Source organism: Notamacropus eugenii, chromosome 4 (assembly GCF_028372415.1).
Source record: "Notamacropus eugenii isolate mMacEug1 chromosome 4, mMacEug1.pri_v2, whole genome shotgun sequence".
In the NCBI taxonomy this organism is placed as follows: domain Eukaryota; kingdom Metazoa; phylum Chordata; class Mammalia; order Diprotodontia; family Macropodidae; genus Notamacropus; species Notamacropus eugenii.
The window spans coordinates 190,441,559-190,466,594 of NC_092875.1; the positions used below are offsets into that span (position 1 = coordinate 190,441,559).

General features: G+C 38.0%; 1 protein-coding gene and 1 pseudogene across 4 annotated transcripts in view; both read right to left on the reverse strand.

Moving 5' to 3' along the window:
• Positions 1-25,036, reverse strand: part of KIF13A (kinesin family member 13A) — a 257,778-nt gene that overhangs the window by 25,690 nt on the left and 207,052 nt on the right. For 2 of the 4 annotated variants that reach the window (XM_072603930.1, XM_072603928.1), the window contains exons 22-32: positions 23,702-23,875; positions 15,310-15,461; positions 15,038-15,170; positions 14,696-14,842; positions 11,315-11,353; positions 9,188-9,287; positions 3,716-3,842; positions 2,688-2,743; positions 1,659-1,783; positions 1,257-1,433; positions 646-738 (exon numbers count right to left, since the gene is read on the reverse strand). In XM_072603930.1, the coding sequence (XP_072460031.1) occupies positions 646-738; positions 1,257-1,433; positions 1,659-1,783; positions 2,688-2,743; positions 3,716-3,842; positions 9,188-9,287; positions 11,315-11,353; positions 14,696-14,842; positions 15,038-15,170; positions 15,310-15,461; positions 23,702-23,875 (1,323 nt within the window). The remainder of the gene's footprint in view (positions 1-645; positions 739-1,256; positions 1,434-1,658; positions 1,784-2,687; positions 2,744-3,715; positions 3,843-9,187; positions 9,288-11,314; positions 11,354-14,695; positions 14,843-15,037; positions 15,171-15,309; positions 15,462-23,701; positions 23,876-25,036) is intronic. The other 2 variants (XM_072603931.1, XM_072603929.1) reach the window with 1 other exon arrangement.
• On the reverse strand, positions 15,967-23,695 carry LOC140500885 (cyclin-G1 pseudogene; annotated as a pseudogene).

Below are 25,036 nucleotides of genomic sequence, written 5' to 3' on the forward strand. Positions count from 1 at the left end.
CATCCAACGAGAATCATAAAGCTAACTGTGCCTAGAATTCACCCAGAGATCCCACTGCTAAAACTTATCCCAAAGAGGTTCTGATGAAAAAGAAGAAATGTGATCATTTGTACAAAAGTATTTATAGCTGTTTTACTCATAAAAGTAAAAACCTGGGAACAGTGTTTGTAGCCAAGCATTGGAGATTTAATTTAATGTATTGTAGTATATTCATGTGAAATTATATTAAGACAGTAAAAATAACAAATATTTAGAAGGAAGTATAGAAACACTTATAGAAAGGGATGCAAAGTACATATATAGTACAATATACAGACATACAGTACAATAGGTACAGTAAAAAAAAAAAAAAACCCAAACCAAATCTAATCCTAACAAGGTCCCTTAAGAACACAGATTGAATAAACAAATGTATTTTTTGTTCACTTGTTAAATTGTTTGATTTTTAAGAAACATGTGCAGTATAATTTTGTTATGTTTTTCTTTTACTCAGTTAAGAGGTAAATGGTTTAAATTTAGGGGTCTTGATTGGAGATTTATTACGTTTGGGTCTACTGTTAATTGGTATTTGTTGTAAATGTTATGATTATAAGAATAATAATAAATTTTAAAGATAAACTTCTAAATTTGACGTTTTTACTTTACCTTTGGTATATTGGATACTATTTCATAGGTTACACCACAGGAATAAAATATATTTTTCAAAGATATTCTCCTCTTCAAACTTTGTGTAAAACTCTGTTTGGGAAAGAATGCACAATTAAACTCTATACAAAATTTCAAATTCAACATTTTGCAAATATTAAAGGCATTTTCAATTAAAATTTCTTAAATACATAGGTCATTGCAAAAATGAAGGTGAAAGGTGATACAGGTGTGAACCAAGGAGATATCTGGGGAAGTGCCTGGAATGTGCCCCATCTCTGCTCTCAGTTCAGCATAATCCTCTACATGAATTCTTTCTGGATCCCCCAACACCACACCTTCCAAATGACCCTGTTATCTATTTTTCATGTTGTAAACATTGTCTCAGAGGCTAGATTAAAAGTTCTTTGAGGGAAGGGACTACTTCAATTTTGCCTTTATATTCCCAGTCCTGGCATATAGTAAATGCTTAATTAATGCTTATTGACTAATTCTGTACACCAGAAAAACTGCCTTAAGCACTAAAAATATAGACAATTATTTTGTAGCTGTAACAGAAATGAAGAGTTTCAAGGTCACAAGCACAATGGTGGAAATGGGTCCTATGTTACCTGTTTGTTGTAAACATTGGCTGCAATCCTTTTACGTAATACTAACTCCATAGCAGCAGGATGGCTGAGCTGGACTGTGGTCTTTACTATCAAGTAAATCCTTTCATTTTGTGGGGTAACCCTGTTTAAGTGCACTGAGTCATGGACAGAGGAATCCCAGGAGGCAGTAGCAGAAACCTGACAGGAGAAATAGGAAAAAGATAGGAAGGTGGAAGAGGGAAACAAGGAACAAATCATTTGCAAGGACCCCAGAGTGAATGCAAATGAGGGAGGAAGCTGACCAGAAGTTCATTGAATTAGATCTTTCCCCCCCAAGACCAAATTCCATTCCACATGGTTATAGGACTGCAAGCCATCACACCAATCCAAGGCTACCTCAAAGAATGTTAGGCAGTCAATTACCTCATCATCACTATGCTTTATGACTGGCAGATAGAAGAACTGACTCCCGTGCTCCTTTGGTAGTATAGAGTTAACACCAGACGCATGAGGACCTGTGAGCTGTTCATTGGCACTGAGGTCATCGGCTAATAAAAATACATGGCAATAGAAAAGATTTAGAAAAAAAAATCAGTTTTAAAACAAGCAAAAGGAAAAGAAAAGGAAAAATGACCTCTTTTTCTGTTTTATTATTCCTTCCCCCAGGTTGAGAATTGAGTAGTTTTTAAAAATGGTAGTTTTAGCTGATGCATTTTTTCATCAGGGTGAGAGGTATTATATTATTCAACCTACAGTTTAATTGTTAGTGGTTTAAGAGTTAGGGAAGCCACATTGTGGCTGGTATATTTTTAAAAGAATATGATTTTGGAGGTTGAAAATTAAGCATTTTTATGAGGTGCATTATGAAATGGATGCTTTTTTCTATCACTAGATACAAAATAATCCTGTTTACCCTTTTACCTTTTTACAAAGGTAAACCCAAGACTTTTGCACATTCCTGATGTCAGTCATGCCTGTAAACTAACTTGAGGTTACCCTCATGAGAGGCAGCATTATGGAAAAGATAGAAGGCCAGCATCAGAGCCAGGCAGACAGGGATTCAAGACCTGTTTCTGATACATTCTGGCTGTGTGACCCCTTTCAGGGCTCAATGGTACAGTGAGACTATACTTAGCAGAAAAGCTTCCAATATGCAAACTGGCATTGAGTTTCCTCATCCTGGTGTTCCCTAGATCAGTGAAATCATGGTTCCAGCCTCAATCCCTTTCCCCACCCTCACAAAAGTCACACTTACAAACATGTTTTTAAAGTGTATTCAGTAAAACTTTTATATGACTAATTTAGAAAAAATATATAGAATTTACTTTGAAATTTAATTTGAATCTTCCTTCCCCTTATTTTAATTTTTTTGACTTACCGGTCTAAATTACTAACCTCTGAAATCTGAAAAAATAAAAAACTGTTAGAGATTTAGTTCCAATGTACACTTACCATTTAAATCAAGAAAAAGGACTGGTATATGTGTTTCCATCCCAGCAGGGGGGGTCCTAAAGACAATAACAAATTTCTATCACAAAGGAACATTAATACAGACAATCTGCAATGCATACCGTTAAACAACAAAACCCTAAAATGAAGAGAAGGAAATAATAATGTATAGCATGAGAAAAATTCAGGATCTGGAGTTATAACCAAATATTTTAGCCATCTTGTACACATTGTTGTTTAGTCATTTCATTTGTGTCTGACTCTTCGCAGTGCTATTCAGGATTTTCTTGACAGAGACACTAGAGTGGTTTATTTTTTCCTTCTCTAGCTCATTTTATAGATGAGGAAACTGAGGCAAACAGGGTTAAGTCACTTGCCCAGGGTCACACAGCTAGTCAGTGTCTGAGGCCAGATTTGAACTCAGGAAAAGGAGTCTTCCAGACTCCAGGGCCAGTGCTCAATCTACTTTGTCACCTAGTTGCCCTATCTTGTACATACAGGGTATGTAATTTAGGAGAAACATGCAAAATCAATAAATTTCATAATCAATAATAAATAATAAATTTCATATACAAATAAGCCAGATTTTAACTATATGAACTCTTTCTAAAATGTGTTGATGTACTTGTGGAAGGAAGAAAAGAAGCATTTATGTCTATGTGCATGCTATGTGCTAAGTACTTTACAAATATCATCTCACTGCATCCTCCTATCTACCTTGAGAGGGAGAGGCTATTATTAAGCTATTTTTAAAGTTGGGGAGAGTAAGACAGACAGAGTAAATGACTTCCCCAGAATCTCGGGCTACTATGCATCTGAGGCTAGGTGTGAATTAAGGTCTTCTTGACTCTAGGACCCATGCTCTACCTACCTGCCTCTGGATTGGGGTAAGGATAGAAAAAAAATGTGAACTGGAAATAGGGAAGCAGGAAGACAAGACATTAGATTTTACAAGGTCAGGTTGAAATGAAAGGAACCATAGCACTGTCTGTGGCTCAGGACAGGTCACAAAGGAGTTTGTTGGTGCTTACCAGTCAGCAGGAGCACCAGGGATCCCACTGCCTGGCGCAGGGACAAGCACAGCATTCCTCTCTTCTGTAAGGCCTACCCACTGTTCTACGAGCCGGGCTTCCCGTTCCAGGTCATCTTCTGTTTTTTCTGCAGTAGAAGATGAAAGGATGATTGGCAACAGAAAGCAAGGAGGGAAGAAAGTTCAATTATTATTATTTATGTTAAAAAGAGATGAATTTTCAGTGATCCTTGCAACAATGCCCTCCTTTATGTCACAGACGAAGTCAGAAAAACTAAGAAACTGCCCTGTGTAAACTATGATAGACAAGTAGGATTTAATACTTTTAAAAACCATAAACCTCTCCCCTCAAGCCAATTAGATTTTCCTAATAGCTCTTCTAGGGCAGTTAAATTGCACAGTGGAAGGAGTGCCAGGCTTACAGTCGGGGAAGACTCATCTTTCCGAGTTCAAATCTGGCCTCCGACACTGACTAGATGTATGACCTGGGCAAGTCACTTAACCATTTGCCTCAGTTTCTCCAGTAAAATGAGCAGGAGAAAGAAATGGCAAACCACTCTAGTAACTTCGCCATGAAAACCCCAAATGAGGTCATGAAGAGTCAAATACTACTGAAAAATAACTGAAAACCTCTTCCTTCCATCATGAGGAAGATAAATGGTCCAAAGGTAGTAATGTGGCTCAGTAGAGAGAGTGCTAGGCCTGGCATCAGGAAGACCTGAGTTCAAGGCCAGTCTCAGACATTTACTAGCTGTGTGACCCTGGGCGAATCACTTAATTTCTGTTTGCCTTGGTTTCCTCAACACTAAAATGGGGACAACAGCATCTAACTTGGTGGGTTGTGAATATTATAAGATAATATTTAGCATAGCGCCTGGCACATAGTAGGCATAATATAAATGCTTATTCCTTCCCTTCATGAGAAATTCTGGATCTAAGATACTATGAAATCACCTAACCAATAATCCATTTCTTTCCTAAGACTTATAAGTGATAAAACCAATCAATTAGCTTTCATTGGTAAATAAGACAAATATCCAAGAATTCAGAACCAGTTAGTTTCACTTTGGAGTGGTGGTGGGGGAAAGGGAGAGGGAGAGAAGACGCAGAGAGAATTTTCCCTATTTCTTATAGGATTTGCATATTTGCTTATGGGATCACAGGACTTAGAGCTAAAAGAATCTCAGTAGGGGAAGGAGCCAAGATGGCGGAGTAGAAAGACATACATATGCTAGCTCTGAACCCACAGCCCATAAAACATCTGTAAAGAAGAACTCCCAACAAATTCTGGAGCAGCAGAAGCCACAGAACAATGGAGTGGAGGAGATTTCTGTTCCAGAGAGACGTGAAAACCTGATACCAAAGGTCCGTCGTGCACCAGACCTGGAGCGGAGCCCAGCCCTGCCTTGGCCTTGCGGCACCCAAGAGGAGCTGATCCGAGTGGGCTTCAGGGACAGAATCTCCCTAGAGTGTTGACTTCAAATTGCTCCCTCCTCCCATTACCCTCCTTTCCACCCTCCCCCCCCCCCGACCCTGCTTATCCCCTTCTCTCCCACTTTCCTGTATTGTAAGACAGGTTTTCATACCAAAATGAGTGTGCATTTTATTCCTTCCTTTAGTGGAATGTGATGAGAGTCACAGGTCCCTCCACCCACAGGTGACAAGGGTCGGTGAGAGAGTCTCTTTGGCTGGTCGAGAGGGGAATGGGGTGTCCCCATAACTCAGGCCCCCTCGGGAGGCAGCAGTGGGGGCGGCAGTGGACAGGAGCTCCCAGAGCAGGCAAGAGCTCGGATCCATTGGTGAAGGTCTCCCTTGAGGGAACTGAGCCCCATGTGGTTGCCCTGCCCCACCTGAGCACCTAAACTTAATCTCACACTGAATAGCAGCCCCGCCCCCACCCAAAGCCCTAAGGCTGGGAAGGAGCATTTGAATCTCAGACCCCAAGCTCTGGCTGGGAGGATATGGAGGCGAGGTGGGTGTGAAGAGGAAGCTCAGAAGTCAAGTCACTGGTTGGGAAAATGCCCAGAAAAGGAAAAAAAAAATAAGACCACAGAAGGTTACTTTTTTGGTGAACAGATATCTCCTCCCATCCTTTCTGATGAGGAAGAACAATGCTTACCATCAGGGAAAGACACAGAAGTCAAGGCTTCTGTATCCCACACATCCAAAATAAATATTCCTGGGCTCAGGCCATGGAAGAGCTCAAAAAGGATTTTGAAAATCAAGTAAGAGAGGTGGAGGAAAAACTGGGAAAAGAAATGAGAGAGATGAAAGAAAAGCATGAAAAGCAGGTCAACACCTTGCTAAAGGAAACCCAAAAAAATGCTGAAGAAAATAACACCTTGAAAAATAAGCTAACTCAATTGGCAAAAGAGGTTCAAAAAGCCAATGAGGAGAAAGAAGAATGCTTTTAAAAGCAGAATTAACCAAATGGAAAAGGAGGTTCAAAAGATCACTGAAGAAAATAGTTCTTTCAAAATTAGAATGGAACAGATGGAGGCTAATGACTTTATGAGAAACCAAGAAATCACAAAACAAAACCAAAAGAATGAAAAAATGGAAGATAATGTGAAATATCTCACTGGAAAAACAACTGACCTGGAAAATAGATCCAGGAGAGACAATTTAAAAATTATGGGACTACCTGAAAGCCATGATCAAAAAAAGAGCCTAGACATCATCTTTCATGAAATTATCAAGGAAAACTGCCCTGAGATTCTAGAACCAGAGGGCAAAATAAGTATTCAAGGAATCCACAGCTCACCGCCTGAAAGAGATCCAAAAAGAGAAACTCCTAGGAACATTGTGGCCAAATTGCAGAGTTCCCTGGTCAAGGAGAAAATATTGCAAGCAGCTAGAAAGAAACAATTCAAGTATTGTGGAAATACAATCAGGATAACACAAGATCTAGCAGCTTCTACATTAAGGGATCTAAGGGCATGGAATGTGATATTCCAGAGGTCAAAGGAACTGGGACTAAAACCAAGAATCACCTACCAGCAAAACTGAGTATAATACTTCAGGGGGAAAAAAATGGTCTTTCAATGAAATTGGGGACTTTCAAGCATTCTTAATGAAAAGACCAGAGCTGAAAAGAAAATTTGACTTTCAAACACAAGAATGAAGAGAAGCATGAAAAGGTAAACAGCAAAGAGAAGTCATAAGGGACTTATTAAAGTTGAACTGTTTACATTCCTACATGGAAAGAAAATATTTGTAACTCTTGAAACTTTTCAGTATCTGGGTAGTTGGTGGGATTACACACACACACACACACACACACACACACACACACACACAGAGCACAGAGTGAATTGAATAGAATGGGATCATATCTTAAAAAAATGAAATTAAGTGGTGAGAGAGAAATATGTTGGGAGGAGAAAGGGAGAAATGGAATGGGGCAAATTATCTCTCATAAAAGAGGCAAGCAAAAGACTTTTTAGTGGAGGGAAAAAGAAGGGAGGTGAGAGAAAAACATGAAGTTTACTCTCATCACATTCCACTAAAGGAAGGAATAAAATGCACACTCATTTAGGTATGAAAACCAATCTTATAATACAGGAAAGTGGGAGAGAAGGGGATAAGCAGGGTGGGGGGCAGGATAGAAAGGAGGGCAATGGGAGGAGGGAGCAATTTGAAGTCAACACTCTTGGGGAGGGACATGATCAAAAGAAAGAATAGAAGCAATAGGGGGCAGGATAGGATGGAGGGAAATATAGTTAGTCTTACACAACACGACTATTATGGAAGTCATTTGCAAAACTACACAGATATGGCCTATATTGAATTGCTTGCCTTCCAAAGGGAATGGGTAGGGAGGGAGGGATGAAGAGAAGTTGGAACTCAAAGTTTTAGGAACAACTCTCGAGTACTGTTCTTGCTACTAGGAAATAAGAAATACAGGTAAAGGGGTACATAAAGTTATCTGGCCCTACAGGACAAAAGACAAGATGGGGACAAGGGAAGGGAGGGATGATAGAAGAGAGGGCAGATTGGTGATATGGGCAATTAGAATGCTTGGTGTTTTGGGGTGGGGGGAGGGGAGAAATGGGGAGAAAATTTGGAACCCAAAATTTTGTGAAAATGAATGTTAAAAGTTAAATAAATTAATTTAAAAAAAAAAAGAGTCTCAGTAGACAGCATCTAGTCAAATCTTGTGTCAGAGATGAGGAACCAAAGCCTAGAAAAGCACATAGAGGTAACAAGGGGGCTTGGACTTTAACCCATGTTCTCTGCCCCAAACCCAGGTCTTCACTTTCCCCCTGTGGCCCTTTCCTCTGATTGCTCACTTCCTCTAGAAACCTCCAACTTAAGTAAAATGCCCAGGATTGGCAAGGTTCATACCTTCATTCTTCTCTCTCCCATTCTCCTTCTCTACTTTGTCCCAGATCGAATAATTTCTTTCTTTCTCTCCCACTGTTTTTCAGCTTTAGTTAGAGAAAGAAAAGGTGGCCTTGGGATCAGCAACACCTAACTCTGGTATGTGTGTGTGTGTGTGTGTGTGTGTGTGTGTGTGTGTGTGTGTGTGTGTGTGTGTGTCTGTGTCTGTGTCTGTGTGTCTGTGTGTGTCTGTGTTAACACCTTAAGTGTTCTAAGCCAGTGGGGTCAAATTCAAATTTCTATTTCTACATTTTCATATATCTTTCTTATATACACACGCACGCACACACACACACACACATATATATTATACACATATATTGTCATATTTATATATTCTTCTATACAGATCCCTGCAGGCCATGTATTGACTTTAGAAAACTACAGATTAACATATTATACTGTTCCATTGTAATTTGTCTTTCTGTATATATCATTATTTTGTATTTATATTGTATTTTACATAAATATTTATTTTGTTAAACATTTCCCAATCACATTTTAATCTTATTTGGGCCCCACTGGAGAGTTTCTCTGGGTTGGTAGCCCTCTCTAAGATGGGTTTCTTAAGCTGGGGATTGTAAACTTGTTTAAAAAAATATTTTGACAACTCATTTAATGTAATTGTTTTCTTCTGTCACTGTGGGTATTTTATTTTGTGCATTTAAAAGCAAGATTCTGAGAAGAAGTACATAGATTTTGGCAGACTGCTCAAGAGTTCTATGACTCCAAAAGAATAAGAATCCTTGCTCTATTAAATTGCAGAGGAGGTGATGACATGAATCTTGGTAGAGGTTTCCTCATCCAATAGTTTCCTATACCACTGAAATCAAGTTCCATTTACTATCTTATACTTGACAAAAAACAATTAGAGCTTAATATTTAGCTAACGGCTTAACTCAGTTTTGTGAAATTTTTATATTTCCTCTACCTTAACAGAAATTACCTTGTGGAGATCTATCATCATTACAAATTAATGATAATTAAATGATTAATAATTAATGATAAAGCAGTAAAAAAGAATAATTTTTGACCATTCAAGGAATCTTCAAGATAAAAAAGCAGCTCTCAGAGTTTACCTTCCACGTACCTTTTTTATTGCTAACTTTTTTAATCTGTTCATCCAAATATTCTCTACGCTTAATGAGTGCATCAGACCATCTCTCTCTCACAAAGTTTAAATCTTCTTCCTAAAGAAAAGAAAGGAAACTTTTTCCTGTAGATTACACAATCAATGAGCTTCTCTTTTAAGAACATTTAAATTGATCTGAAAAACTCTTCATTAGAAAGGGCCATTGAACAGTGCTTATAAATTAAGGTAAGCGAGCAAGAACCCTTTAGTAATACCACATGCTGATCAGATCCCAATACTCAGAAATCAGAAACCCCTTTCCCCCCATGATATTCCCAAAGGGCAATTAGGAAAAGCAAAAGGAAATCAAATTTCACCAGAGGTTGAATGACTTTTCGTGCTTTTGGGGAAGGGGGTAGTAGGAGGGAGGATTTTAAAATTGCTGCTATACATTCTAAGGATTCGAATTCTAAGCAGAAGAACCCTACGAAAAGAACCCAAATTACACATGTAGTAGCATATGGAATGGAAAAAGACAGGCATTTTCATAGTTCAATGGCCACGTGATCTCTGGAACATAAGGAATAGGTCAGCAGGGAACCCTTCAAACTTGCTGAAAAGATTTTTATTTCCAATAACCATCAAGAGGACAAACAAAAAAATTCCCATGCAAAAACCCAACATGCGGTGAGTCATGCTTTAGGAAATCACAGGAATATGTCTGGCTGACTCTTCACTGTGATATGAGATGGCAGGAAGCACACAAACAGCCCGCAGGAAGTTAGTAAGTGGCACTGGAGCAGGTGTGAAAATTGAAGGGGAGGTTGCCATTTCTCCTAAACTTTTGTTGTTGCTATTTTTTCCTTCGATAAACTATAAGGTTGGGGGGAAATGAAAACAAACAAACAAAAAACCTCCTAAAAACCCCAACAGCTGCCTCCTGGGACTGGTCTTTCCCTGGCCATGTCCTATTCCATTTCACAGAATTTTGGACTGCAAGAACACAAGTCATCTGAAGACTTAAGTTTTACAGGAAGAGAGGTGCATAGAGGTCAAATGGCCTGTGATAGGCTATATATGGAGAATGGCTGGGATCCAAATTTAGATCTCTTTATTCCAGTTTGCCTCTCTGACCACTAATATCATCCTACACATAATATCAAGCAATCAACAGATCATGAGTAGGATAAAATTTCACAAAATTTTTTCCTGTGGGAATGTACTCACCCCCTCTCCCTTCTTTTTATATCAGAAAAGGCTACACTTTAGGAAATTTTAGCCTATTTCTAAATGTAAAGGGGAATTAAAATGGTAAGAACAAATAAACAAAATACCCCACAAACAAGTCTTTGGTCTTCCTACCCAACCACAGGGTCTCACCTAAAATTATTTCAGAGTTTCCAGACCTGGGAGGGACCTTAAAGATCATGTTCAACTACTTCATTTTATACACAAAGAAACTGAAGTAATATACAGTGAATGTTCAAGATCACTTAGCTATCAAAGTGGGCAAGATGGAATTCTAGCTCAGGATTTCTGACTACAAATCCAGTCTTCTTTCGACAATGGAACACTGGTGTAGAGCTAGCACTTTAGAATGGATGTCAGAGGTCATCCAATCCTCATCTAACAAATAAGGAAAGCAGTTCCCAGAGACAGATTAGGTGAATTATCTAAGGCATCTAGGGAGTAAGTAGCAAACTTGGGACTTGATTCCAGGTCCTCTGACTCCAAATAAGAAATGTTTTCCATTATATCCTATTACCTCTTATAAGCTATGTTTTCTCTCTGAAAAAATCTGGTAAGTGTCAGAAAACATAAAAATAACTTAAAGTTAGGAATTAGGTCCTTAATGTATGTTTATATAGGTCCCCCATGATGAATATTTGGGTTATCCCTTTATTTAGGATACCCTTATGAGCTATTATTGAAATATAAAAATGCTAAAAGGATATAATATATGAACAGATAGAGAGATCTGTACAATACCATCATATCTTTTGATTAAAGCATAATCACCACCACAGAAGAGTTGCCCTTCCTTGTTTTGATGTTCCTCCTCCTCCTCCCTACCCTCTATTTTTCAATTTTGGCAGTTAGCATTAGCTGTGCCCCATGCCACAGGATTAACAGCAGCAGCAATACCTGATAACTATCCATATCATCACCATCCTCATCATCTCTCTGGTAGGAGAAAATAAACACAAAGGACATGCATTTTTCTCAAACAGCACTTATAGAGGGGAAATCTTCTACTCATATATGCATTCTTACAGATCTATATATATCATCTCAGCGATGAAACATAGCACTCAGTGAATCGAATCATTTTTATACAATTATTAATGGAATTTAAAGTGATAAAAGAATTAGACATTAAACTGTCCTAGCTATTGGAAGGAATAAATTCCTGTGTGCTAGGGATTAGTAGACTGGCTCAGCAAGGACTTCAATACAAACTTACTGACTGATAGTGAAATGTATAAAGCATTCTACAAATGCATGATACAATTATATCATTCAAATAAAAGCACACATCATCACTGTAGGTTGATACAGTTGTCTGTTTCCCATGTTAATCAGCACTGATGTGGATGAGAAAACAACATGTCTCAAATACTTGACATAACATTTCAACAGAACAATTCAGTGACTAAGTGACATTATAAGAATCACTTCTTTAATTGAAAGGTTTTTGGCTTTGTTAGAATAAACAACATGATCACTAGAGTGGTGTACCAGAAAGTGCTCACAGATTTGGAGTAGAAAACAAATCTCATGTATGCTTTAACAATGAGAATTTTTTAGTTTAAGATGTACAGATCAATAGCCTACCTAAGTCCAAAGAGGTTCATGACAAAGTGAAATTATATTATTGAATACATCTGAGATAATTTCTATTATTCAATGAAATGTAGATATTATTAGCTTAGAATGCTTGAATTAGTGGTATAAATACCTGAGAACATAGCTAGCATTCAGCCCTCCCCCTTCCCTGGGAGGTGCACAGTGGTTCTTTAGGACTGTCCGTCCCTGCAACGGACCCCAAGTCTGGGTCATGAATATACATAACTCCCTATCTTCCATTCTCCAAGATCCATGATGAGCCAGAGGTAGCTAATATAAGGTATTTTTAGACATATTGGTACCATTTCTACTTAAATACATATTGGTGTTTTATCCTGTTCCTTTTTTTCTTTGTATTTTTTAGAGAAACTTAAACATTGCTCTTATGTAAGAATATTCTTTCAATTAAGCATTTTAAAAAACACCATTATTTCAACTTAGTTCATTCATAGGTTCAATAAATATGTACTAAATTTCTATTGTATAAGAGTCTCTGGACTATGAGCTGGATGAATTTTACTTTAGTAGATGCAATGATAATTCAGAGTAGAGTGGCATCTATTACATGAATGTTCCATATGACATCAGAACCATTTGTACTTCGACATTCTACAGAGTCATTTAGCCCACAGAATTGCTTCTAATCACTAAAAGCCTCTGTGAGTTACAAATGTGAAACAGACATGTTATGGATTGGTGCTTAACAGCATCCTAGACTTAGAACTTGAAGGAACTTTATGGATTTTATAGACCATCTAGTCCAACCCTCTCATTTTATAGGTAAGGAGCCTGGAGTGGTTAAGTACTTTGCCCAAGGTCACAGAGGTAGTAAGTCCCAAAAGGCAGGATTTGAATTCAGGTCTTCTGATTCTAACTCCAGCACTCTTTCCGCTGTACCACACTGCACATCTTTTTTTAAAGAAAAGAAAAAGCTACAGCTGAAAGACCATTGGAGGAGACCTGTCAGCAATAGAAAAAAAAAGAAGGGAGAATACCAATAATATCTATTTTTCTTTTTCAGCAGGTACTACACTCTTACAAAAACCAAACAAACAAACTAGGTCATGAATGGCAGTCTGGCTCAACCACTGGCCTCTTTTTATTTTGATGAAATCCAGCTTGGACAAAAATGTGAAGATCCACCTAAAAAAACACAAAATCTAGTAAATTCTCCTAACTTCCCTAATAGGAATTTAAATTAGTTGATTGTACTTATAGGTTATGCGCCAGAGACTTAGTGTTTCAACTGTCTGGAGTTAAAGAGTGACTAGCAACTTAGTGGCAGAATTAGAATGACAAAACTTTAAACCCCATTCTTAATTTCATAGGTAGAGAGTGACCTGTTGTAAACCCAAGGGTGAATGGAGGACATTTTTATGCTTGAAGATGGAGGGGGGAGGGGACATCCTCCAGTGCTTTTAGCTACTCTACCATTCCATTCACCAGGTCTGGCAAACCTGAGTTAAGGTTCAGCTAGCTGGAGGGCAGGAAAGAATGGGCTGATAGGAGCACAGCTGTCTTAACAGTACTCCCCATTCAAGAAACCTAAACTCAGAGTCAGATTTTCAACATACTTATATTTGGTCTGCAGAAGAGCTTTTGTTTGGCTGCTATGCAATTTCAAGGTTGGTTGAATCAGAGGACAAACAGAAGTGGCTGGGCTTAAGCCCAATATTCTTGGAGGAATGAGAGGAAGAAAAAAAGATGATTTTCTTCTATCCATGGTTCCTTGTGTCAAGAAGATGTACGTGAATCCAAATTAGAGAATTCAATACTCTGAGTCATTTGTATTGAAGTGATTCTCTAATACTGGAAGTCATTCTATGGTTGTAAAATAGGTGTTTGGTGAAATACATCACCTCTTCCAGGTCTGTCAGGGACCATATATTAATAGTGCACCTTATTCCTGGGCAGCTAGATGGTATAATACATAGAGCACTGGGCTCAAAATCAGCACGACTCACCTTCATGAGTTCCAATCCAGCCTCAGACATTGACTAGCTGTTTGACCCTGGGCAAGTCACTTAACCCTGTCATAAAATAAGCTAGAGAAGGAAATGGCAAACCACTCCAGCCTCTTTGCCAAGAAAACGTCAAAACGAGGTCACAGAGAATCAGACATGACTGAAACAAGTGAACAACAAAAACAAACCTTATTCTTATGGAGTGATTTAAGTACTAAGGAAAAAAGAAGCCATTATTTATGATTCCTGAACTGATTATTGGTTCTTAAGGTTTTTTCTTTGTTTCGAAACGCCTTTACCACAGTCAGACTTACTAAACAGAAAAGACCTTGAGTTCATCTCATTTCTTTTGCTACAGCTGCATACAGCTGGCAAATTAAGCCAAAAAGTAAAAAAAAAATTAGGAGATGGATAAACAGGCCCTAGTGTGGGGTAGTAAAGTTTAATATCCAACATGACCTGAGTCATTTTTAAAAGAACTACTCACAGGAAGAGATAAGTTCTACATTATATAACCATAACATTACAGTTCTCAGCAAAAATCTAAAAGTTAGAAATGGAGATTATAAACAAACCTGAATTTTGAGTAGTCAAACTGTTATGAAGGTTGATTTCAATCCCAAATAACTCTTCATTACAGTTCTTTAACCACTACCTTTTACTCTCGACTAAACAGTCCCCTTTAAATATCTTGCTTCAAAACCTGCTTCCTTACCTGGTAGCTATCCAAGCCTCTCTGGAGTTTGGTAGATCTTGCAGTTACACAGCCGATAGAGACAGACAGAATGGCTTCCACCATAAGTGGCAATGTACCAGACTGCTGAACAGGCTTCACTGTTACCTGAACTCTACGGGAATGACCCTGCATAGAATAAGAAATGGGGGTGGTGATGAGGAGAAAAAGAATGATAAAAAATGAGGGGAAGAGGGAGAGGGAAGAAGGAAAGGGAGGGAAAGAAAGAGACAGGGAGAAATGCAAATTTCTTGAAACTGTCAGGAAAATCAGGGCACAACAAGGAGGAGTAAAATGGATGGAGATAAAATTCAGATACAATACCTGTCTCAGCTGAAAGACACCTCCTGTATTCACATCTTTTGCCTGATGGAGTTCCACTGCAGCATATTCACCCATCTCATTAAGTTCAAGTATGGAAATCCACATTTCTATTCTTCGAGTGACTTCATTCCATCTACAAGGACAACACATCAGCCAACGATGCTTGTAGCACTCATGAGCACTGGAGCCACGCTGTGCTCACCTACACAACAAGCTGCCCCATGACATTGTCAGTGCCCTCCCAAGCCTTGGCTTGACTGCAAATCACAAACCTGTCCTGAAGTGTTCTTGTTTTAGCATGAAGAGAATCAACTTCCCAGAGAGAACTTCCATTTCCCCTACACCTGTGACCCCACACTTCAATTGCAAGAGCTCCATCTGAAATAAACTCCAAGAATTCTTCCGTGACATTCACAATGTAGTCCTAGAACATGGAGAGAAGGGATCAACAGGGTAGAAGAATGAAGAATAATTTCTATGTCACTTCCTTTATCATCTTAGTTATATAAAGATTTGGGTTCTTATCTTGAAATTGTCCCCCCTATTTTGTAGGTTGGGTATATAAGTAATATAGGCTCAGCTGACCTATTGGTTGGTTTTGCTGAAATGCTTTCCCTACCCTCCTCCCTTTTGTTTTTTATTCGGTGTTACAAGGGATGGCTTGATAGACGGGACAGTTACACCCAGAAAAAAAAAGAGACAGCATGATATAGTGGAAGGCACATAGGATTTAGAGTAAGAGGATCCAGGTTCGAATTCCCACTCTGCCCTTCACTGCCCATATGACCATATGCAAATGAAGGAACTTCTCCACATCTGACTTTCCCAAAATGGGTAAAGAAAGGGCTGGACTCAGTGACCTCTAAAATCACTTCCAACTTAAATCTATGAGCCTACAAAGGTGACCTAAAAACAAAAGACATCAATACTTTTTTTTTTTTTTTTTGCATTTCAATAGTTTTATTGGAAGGTTACTTTCTTAGTACCAAGACATAACAGTACTTTGTTAGGTTACTTCAGCCAAATCAATTTTCAGTGATGAATTAGAAAGGAAATTCTTCAATGAATTAGGTGTTTGGGAGTTACTGAAGAGTGTATCTGCAAAGCGCTTTACAAAATGAAGCATAAGACATATGAGACATACTGTGGTTTTTTTGGTTTATTTTTAAAAGGGAAGTTTTTTCCCCACAACATGATGTTGTCAAAGGGAAATTTGAACTAGTTGGAGCTATTGTGAGAGTTAAGCCACATATTGCACTGATTCATTACATGCTTTCCCAACCCTACATGTCAATTTAGATTCATTAACCTACAACAAGCTTTAAGTGCTCCACCTGTCATATAATTAGTCAATTAAATTGCTGTTTACTTGAATCTAGATAGACAACTCACCTTAGTCTCTTTAAGTTGAACTGTTACAGGAGCATTGTGAGAATAGCATACCCCATATGTACTGCTTTTAAATACAAAGCTCTATACTAAGAGTCCAACCATAATCCTTATTTAAAAGCTCCAGAGTGCTAGCATTAGCATATATTGCTTTAGAAGGGCACAGCTGAGATTTCAGATTGGCAGACTATAAGTTGCATGTATAAGAGAAATTAATTTTTTTTCTAAGGGGTTAGATGTTGAGATAAAAATCATTCTATATAAAACTTTGTATGCCATATCACTTGTTCCCTAGGATAATGCTGAATATCAGTTAAATTTAACATGTCTGTCTACAACTTTAACAGAACTTTATAATAAAATTTAAACGGAAAAATATGCCAAACAAAAACAAATCCTTAGAATTATTGGATTATCTAGTTGCATAAAGCTTTACAGGTTGCTTGTACTGCTTCAAATACTAGTAACCCTTACTATACTAAAATACATCATACCATTTTTCTGAAGTTGATAAGAACCTGCACCACAATTCAAATAATATCAATTAAAGTCAATCACACCTTCCCATCAATACTACTTATAATCAGTATACTGATCCAGATACTACTAGATTGGATCAATATTAACTGTCAATTCAATAGCCTCCCATACTTTTTCTACATTAGGGTTTCACATTTGAGTTTTAGCTTTTATAAACATGCTTCAAAAGAAGATCATAATTTAGTTCTGAACACATTTCCACCTGCAGCACACATAATCAATTTCCAACTATATCCTATTTTCCCTTCAAGTCTGAAAACATCAGTGCTAACCTAGTTGCTATGTTTCAGGCTTCACAGTTTAAATCCATTCTAATATTGGAATCCACAGTTCTGATGTGAAATAAGCCTTCAAAATAGCTGAATTTCTTCACCATAAAATCCTATTAAGACCCAGTTTCAGGAATTGTTCAAAGATGAGTGATTTTGTAATAACTATGCTTCAACTGATGTGCAGTACACCCAGACACAATCCACTTCAACTACTGAACATTTAGTTTAGAACACTTGCTTGACGAGTATTCAGTCAGGCATTTTGCTACAAGTTCCTGCCAGAAGGTCAGATCTCTGCAATTTATCTTGGAAGACATTCTACTCCTTCCGCCAGTTCTATGAATTTCTGTGCTTGAATCTCCAGTGCAGTTATGGACAATGACAACACAGAATGCTGTGCTTTAGAAAACACAATCCTACAGTGACATGCCTTAAGCTGAGCTTCCAATCTTTCAAAACTCAGGTCCTTTCTCCTTTCCAGTGGTAAGTTTTCATGAATAAGTGAGTAACAGAGCTGCAGAAACTGAAAGGCAGTAGTAGCTTCTACTTTCCAACAACACACCTTCTCTAACACAATCTTTTCCATTCTCAGGTCAGAAATCATGAATTTGTATTGGCTTGTTCATATCAAATCAGCGGCTAATGGGACATTTCTCTCTTCCTCTGTCAATTTCATAGCCAGGTAGAAGTAACTTAATCCCTCACATCCAAGATGTTTGAGCTGTGCCGTCATTTTGGATAGAAATCTGTCCAGCAAATTCACAGCTAGAGAAAAAGTCTCCATGTCAAAACTAAAGAACTGAGTTAGGCTAAGAAGGTCTTTCACTTCGAAGTCCCTCAGTCTTGCCATCATCCAAAGACCATTATCATGAGCAGATTCAATTAGTCCAAACCACAGACGTTTTGGCTGATGTTTGGATTCCTGTTCCAACACAACATTCAGCTGGTGCAGCAGTTTCTGTTCAGGTGTTACCAGTGCCATTATCATCTTGAGCTCCTCATGGCAGCTCTTCCTCAGCAGCAAGCCTCCCCCAGGAGCCTGTCCTCTACTCACCCTGAAAAATTAGTCCAAACATTCCCGGCAATACAGTAACTATATAAGGGAGAGGAGAGGGACCCTGGGGGTGGGAGGAGATGATGGAGAGAGTTTATGGGGCAGCGGCTCCAGCAAGCTGAGAATGACACCAGTCGCAGGCCATGGAGCTCTGAGTGACATCAATACTTTTTTTAAAAAAAAGTAAATAGAATGATAATCTAACCCAATCTTCTGCCATTTTACCAATAAGAAAACTAAGGTGCCAAAAGGTTAGATTAACTTGGTCTGAGGCCAGTTAACCAATCAATAAATCAACAAGTATTTATTAAGGATCTGTTATTTATCAGGTACCATGCTAGGGGCTGGGTATACGAGCATAAAAAAAAGATTCACAAGGAGCATAAATGCTATTGGTGGAGATGAGATATATATATATATATATATATAGAGAGAGAGAGAGAGAGAGAGAGATAGATAGATAGATAGATAGATATAAATGTATACAGTATAAATATAAAATTAAAAAATTTCAAATATATATGAAGTCATCAAATACAAGGAAGTTTGAAAGGGAAAGCAATAGCTTTTGAGGGTTCTGCAAAGGCTTCATGCAGAAGATGGTACCAGAGAACTCCAGGAATGGAGCATGGACAGAAGAAAGGTACAGAAACAGGAGAGAGAGTGAGTGCTGTTTTAAATGAAGAGAGAACAGTTAGGCTGGATCACAGGACATGGGAGGGAAAGTAATATCCGATGAGGCTAGAAATAGAAATTGCAGAATAGGGTTGTAAAGCACTCTAAAATCTAAGCAAAGAAATGTCTATTTTATCTTAGAGACAATAGGAAGCCATAGGCATTTATTGATTAGGAGAGTGATGGTGATAGACTAGAACATAAGGAAAATTACTTTGACAGCAGGGTGTAGGATGCACTGGAGACTTGAAGCAAGAAAATCAACCAAGAGGCTTTTGAAATAAATGAAATAATCTAAGTGAGAAATGTGGGCCTAAACTATGCTGGCAACTTTGTGAACAGAGAGCCAAGGAGGGGAGGGATTTTGATTGAATTCTTCAAACTGAAGTTGATAAATTTGTGTCTTTCTTCTTCAGTCATTAATGATAAAAATAGGGTTTGCTGATGTAACACTGCCAATACTAAATCTATCATTTATGTTCTTAAACAAATTCATTTTACCTCATTAGTCACCTCCTCAAAAGTATTTTCATAAAACAGTAGAATCAATTATCTCTGAGTAGCAAAAATGTTATGAAGGTAGAAACAGCAAGAAAGTGTAGAATAACAAAAAGGTTGCCTTCAACATAAATGGGGGAGTTCAGAAGGGTGGAGGTTATTAGTAGAGTGATAGTGAAATTCAGTTTTGGACAGCTGATTTTAAGATGTCCTTAGGACATCCTGAAATGTGGGACTGAAGAAGATAAGAGCAGAGACTAAGGCTAGATATGTAGATCTGGAAAATACTTGCATAGAAAAGAAAGTTAAACCCATGGAAGCTGAAGAAGAGAGACAGAGACAGAGACAGAGAGACAGAGACAGACAGAAACAGAGATAGAGATAGACAGAGAAAGAGACAGAGAGACAGACAGAGAGAAACAGACAGAAATAGAGAGACAGAGAGAGAGAGTGCTAGCCTGTGTGTGTTCGTCCTTTGTTGCAGAAGAAGACCATGCCATCAGAGAAATAATGACATGACTTGCACTTGACTTTTTGGGTTTTTGTTTTTTTTTTGAGTAAGGGAGGGCTGTGCGGGTCACCAGCCTCACTTCTCCTCCAGAGCCATCTGAACCCAGTGACCAGATATTCATCAGGATGACTGGAGATGACCCAGGATGAGGCAATTGAGGTTAAGTGACTTGCCCAAGGTCACACAGAGAGAGAAAAAGACAGAGAGTGTTAGCCTTAAAGAAAAAGGAAAGAGGCCTTGGACAAAACTATAGGGAACACAATTAGACTGAGAAGTGATCAGACGTATATAAGGAAACTGACAAAAGATTCCCAGATATAGAAATGAAGAGATCGTCAGTAATTTAAGAGACAGGAGTTGTAGTGAGTGACAAGATTGGAAGTCAGATTACAACATGAGGGAGAAGGGAAATGGAGGCAGATTTTTCAAGGAGTTTGGAAGAGGAAGGCAAAAGAAATATAGCTTTAGGGAATGGCAGTGTCTTGTAAAGTGTTTTGTTTCAAAGGATGGTGGAGACTCAAGCATAAGTAAAGGCAGTAGGGAAAGAACTAGCTGATGAGAGGTTGAAGATTTGAGAAAGGGGATTGTTAAGATTGTTATCAGCTGGAGAAGAGGAGAGGCATGGAGATTAATTGTATATGTAGACAAGGTTGCCTTCCTTGGCAAGAAAAAGGGTTATTTCTTTGTGAGATAGAAAGGCAGAGAGTGAGAAATCATGTCAAGAAGTTTGAGAAGATGGAATGGGAGATGGAGGAACTCACACTGAATGGCCTCAGTTTTCTTTGTAAAGAGCAAGGCAGTATCCTCAAATGAGGACAGGGAATAGGGTAGACATATGGGAGACTTGAGGAGGGAAAAGAAAGTTTGGAATGGCTCCTATGAGGAATGAAATTGGGAACTGATTAGGGAAAAATGAAAAGACTGCCTTGATACAATGAGGGGCCAGCTGAGGTTGGATAACATGAATTTTTGATGTACCTAGTGTGCAAAGTTGTGAGACTTCCTCCAGGTGTTTTCAGCACCTAGTGAACAGGGCTGACGTTTGGCATGAGCAGAGCAGCTGTAGGACAAGTTTGCAAGGGATTCAAAAGCAGAGGACAGTGCAGAGGAAATGGCTAATTACTGGAGAGACGGGAAACTGAAATCAGAGCAAGGGTAATGACCTGAGAAAATACTGAGGAACAGGGAAATGTGTATGTTAGAATAGGTTTAGAACGGGTGAAGCATAGGAAGATATGAAATGACAGGAAATTATGGTCAGCTGGATTTCTAATGAAGGAAGGAGAACACTTGTGGGTAATGGGGAGGTCTAGTGAATGATCTAATTGTGGTCATGGAGCAAATCTGTGGTAAAAATTGGGAAGAGCACCCATGTCTCTTGGCTCCTAGTCATGACACATAAGAGAAATGGAGATCTATGGAGATAGGAAAGACAAAAGGAAGATTTAAATCTTTAAATTTCAAGAAGAAGGCTATAGGTTAGACATTAGGAAGGACTTCATGAGAAAAAAGAAACAGGTTCAAAAAGGAATTCCCTTTTCAAGATATTTAAAAGAATATAGATTACTTTTTTGCTTAGATATTGTCTTGTATGGGTAAGCTGTGACTTCTAGAAGTATCTTACAGTCCAATATTCATTACCAATTTTAGTTAATGATGAGTATTGGCTATATTTAATTATTTATGGGTTTTTTCATTTCTAAAAATTCATGGGTTTAAAATTTCAACTTTTAAACATAGTATTAGAAAATATAACTGAATCTCTTGTTGCTTCCCATGCTTTTTATTTCCTGTTGAAATTATAGCCTATTTCCTCTAGTCTGATACTCAACAGATACAAGGTAAAATTTTCTGGATTTTGTAGTAATTTGATATGATAGAAATCAAAAAGAATGCCATGTTTTTGAACCTAAGATATTAGATAAATGAAGGTGACAATGTCATCAATGGGACTCAAGTTGAGCAGATTCATGGGGAAAGATAAATTAAATTTTGAACGTGTTTAATTTAGAGTGTCCATGGATAGAGATAATCTTGAGCTAACTGCAGATTCAGATCTGGTGCTTAAAGAAAGAGGTTAGGACTGGAGAAAGGTGAGGGCTAGAAAAAGTAAATGACTTGACTTTTGTCCCTTAGCTGATTAGTAGCAGGTGAAATCACTACTGCTCAAGAGAAGTAAAGAAATTGGGTGTGGCGGTAGCTAGGTAGGGCACAGTGAATACAGCACCAGTCCTGGAGTGAGGAGGAAATGAGTTCAAATTTGACCTCAGATCCTTAATAGCTGTGTGACCTGGACATATCTCTTAACCCTGATTACCGTGTGCAAAAAACAAACAAACAACAACAAAGCAAACCCACAAAACAAAACGAAATTGGGCTTTATGGATTGAAGAAGGTTGGAAAGTTAAGAGTCTTAAAATGTATGAATGTTTTGCCATAAGTGATAATTAGCTACAAAGTCCACAAGATTCTACCACTGAAACATCTCCTACATCTATTGCTTTCTTATTACCTTAGGCCTCAACTAATGCAATAACCTCTTTTGGGGGAAAGTATTTTATTTTATTTAAAAATTTTTTATTTTCAGTTCCAATTTTTCTCTATCTTCTCCCTCATCCACAGAGAACACAAGAAATAAGATACCCATTATACATATGAAATCATACAAACCATTTTCCCACATTAACCATGTTGTGGGGGGAGAAATAAGAAGAGAAAAAAATTATGCTTCAGTCTGTACTCAGTTCATCAGTTCTCTCTCTCTGAAGGTCTACAGCATTTCTCATGAGTCCTTTGGAACTGTTATAGATCACTGGATTGATCAGAGTTGCCAAATCTTTCACAGTTGATCATCATTACAATACTTGCAACAGCCTTTTAACAAGTCTGCCTGTCTCCTTTACAATTCCTGTCCATCCTTACCATTCTTACATATATAGGTTGTCCCATGATTCCTCGGCTGATAACCCTTCAACAGCCCCCTACTGTCTACTATGTATACTTCAAATTTCCTAGCTTATCATTCAAATTCACTGATAATAACAAACCATGCTACCTTTTAGCCTTATCTCCTACTACTCCCTTCCATTTTACTGCTCTCTTCCAAGTATTCTAAATTGGCCTAGTCATTGACCATGCATTCATGGCTCTCATGTTCCTGCCTCCAGGCTTTTGTTCACACTATTCCCAATGTCTGGCATGTCCTTTCCCTATCTCTGCACACCCATGTTTTATAGCTCAATTCAAATTTTACTTCCGCCAGGAAGCCTTCACTAACTCCCTCATTAATAAATATCTTTATACAATTGTGTATTTTTTTTTATTAGAGGTGATTCTGCATGAGTCCTATTTCCCAGCTAAAACATAGGATAGGAATTATGTCTTAGTTTATCAAAGACATGATGACATAGAAGCAAAGCCACCTCTGTTTGAATTCCACCCAAGATAATTCAAAGCAGCTTGACCCTGGGAAATGCCCTTACCTCCTCCAAACTTCGGTGAGTATCCTCATTTGTAAAATGGGGATAATAATCCCTGAACCTGCTTCACAGTGTTGTGTCAAACGAAATAACGTATGGAAAGCACATGGCAAAACTTGAGGTGCTAAATAGATATTGGGTATTATTATTATTAATCTTTCTATCTTCCCTATCACTTAGCAGAGCATTCTAAATATAGTAATCATTTAATAAATGTTTGTTAAATTAAATTAATGGAATTAATACCTCACAATGAGAAAAAATTACTGTAAACTGAGGTTCCTTGGATTGAGGGGAGGGCACATCTGGATCGACCACTGGAGCTGCTACTGTTGACCCACACTGATCCCAGAATGTGTATTGACAGAAGACAAAATTAGAGAGATTTAGGGGTAGCCCGGTTGCTTCTTTAATTTTTACCTGAGAAAATAAAAAAAAATAAGATAGCTTCAACAAAGACAATGTTTACCCAAAAAGCATTTCTTCTTTCAATATTCTCAAATACAAATGTAAATCATGAAATACGTTTCCATGCCTAGAAGCCTTGCCTTCCTCCTCTCTACCTCCTAGCTTCCCTGGCTTCTTTCAAGTCTCTATCAAAGTCCTGTCTTCTACAAAAATCCTTTCCTGACTGCTAGTGCCTTCCTCTGTTCATTAGCTTTAATTTACACAGTATACAACTGGTCTGTAAACAGTGGTTTGCATGCTGTGTCTTCCTTAAGGGCAGAAACTGTCTTCTGTCCTTCTCTGTGTCCCGCGAGCTTAGAATGGCTTTCACCATAAATGGCAGTGTACCAGAGTGATGCATACTGCTTAGTGCAGTTCTGGCACAGAGTAGGTATGTAGCAAGTTGATTCATAAGCTGACAAAACGACTCAGCTCTTTGACTCTGACACAACTTAGCACATTTTTACTCATCACCTCTGTTTCTATAATTCTCAATCTGAAATACTCATACTTCTCTTCTGTCATACATACAGAAAAGGTCTCATGATCATTATAACTAATTTCTGGTATGACTGCAGTCTTTGCTAAGAAAAAACTCATGCAACCTTATAAACTACATCCTTTTTTATTTTTTTTTTTCTGTATAACACTAGTATTTGTTCTTATGCTGTCTCATCAGTAAAGAAATCTGGACACCTCAGAGAACTGGGTGAAATCAGTACTCAACAAGCATTCATTGAACAACAATTATGTACTTAACAATGAACAAAAAGGCCTCAGCTTGGATTCTGGTTCTGCTAAATTAGCTGTCATTTCAGGCAAATTAACCTCATGAGCTTGTTGTCTAATTGTAAAATAAAGACACCTGTACCACCATCTTCACAGAATTTATAGGAAAACAAGGTAACACATAACAACTAACAACAAAAACATGTGACAAACTCAAAATCTGTGATACTCTATTATAAACTTTATTAGAATCACCATTCGAGTTCTTCAAAATCAGTCAGTAAATTAACCAAATTTTATTTTCTTTCATTTGATCATTTGGAAAATCAATATATTAGTGCGGCCTTCATATGGCTTTTTGTAGGGATATTTCTCTTTTTTTCTTTTTCATTTTTAACATAGTAC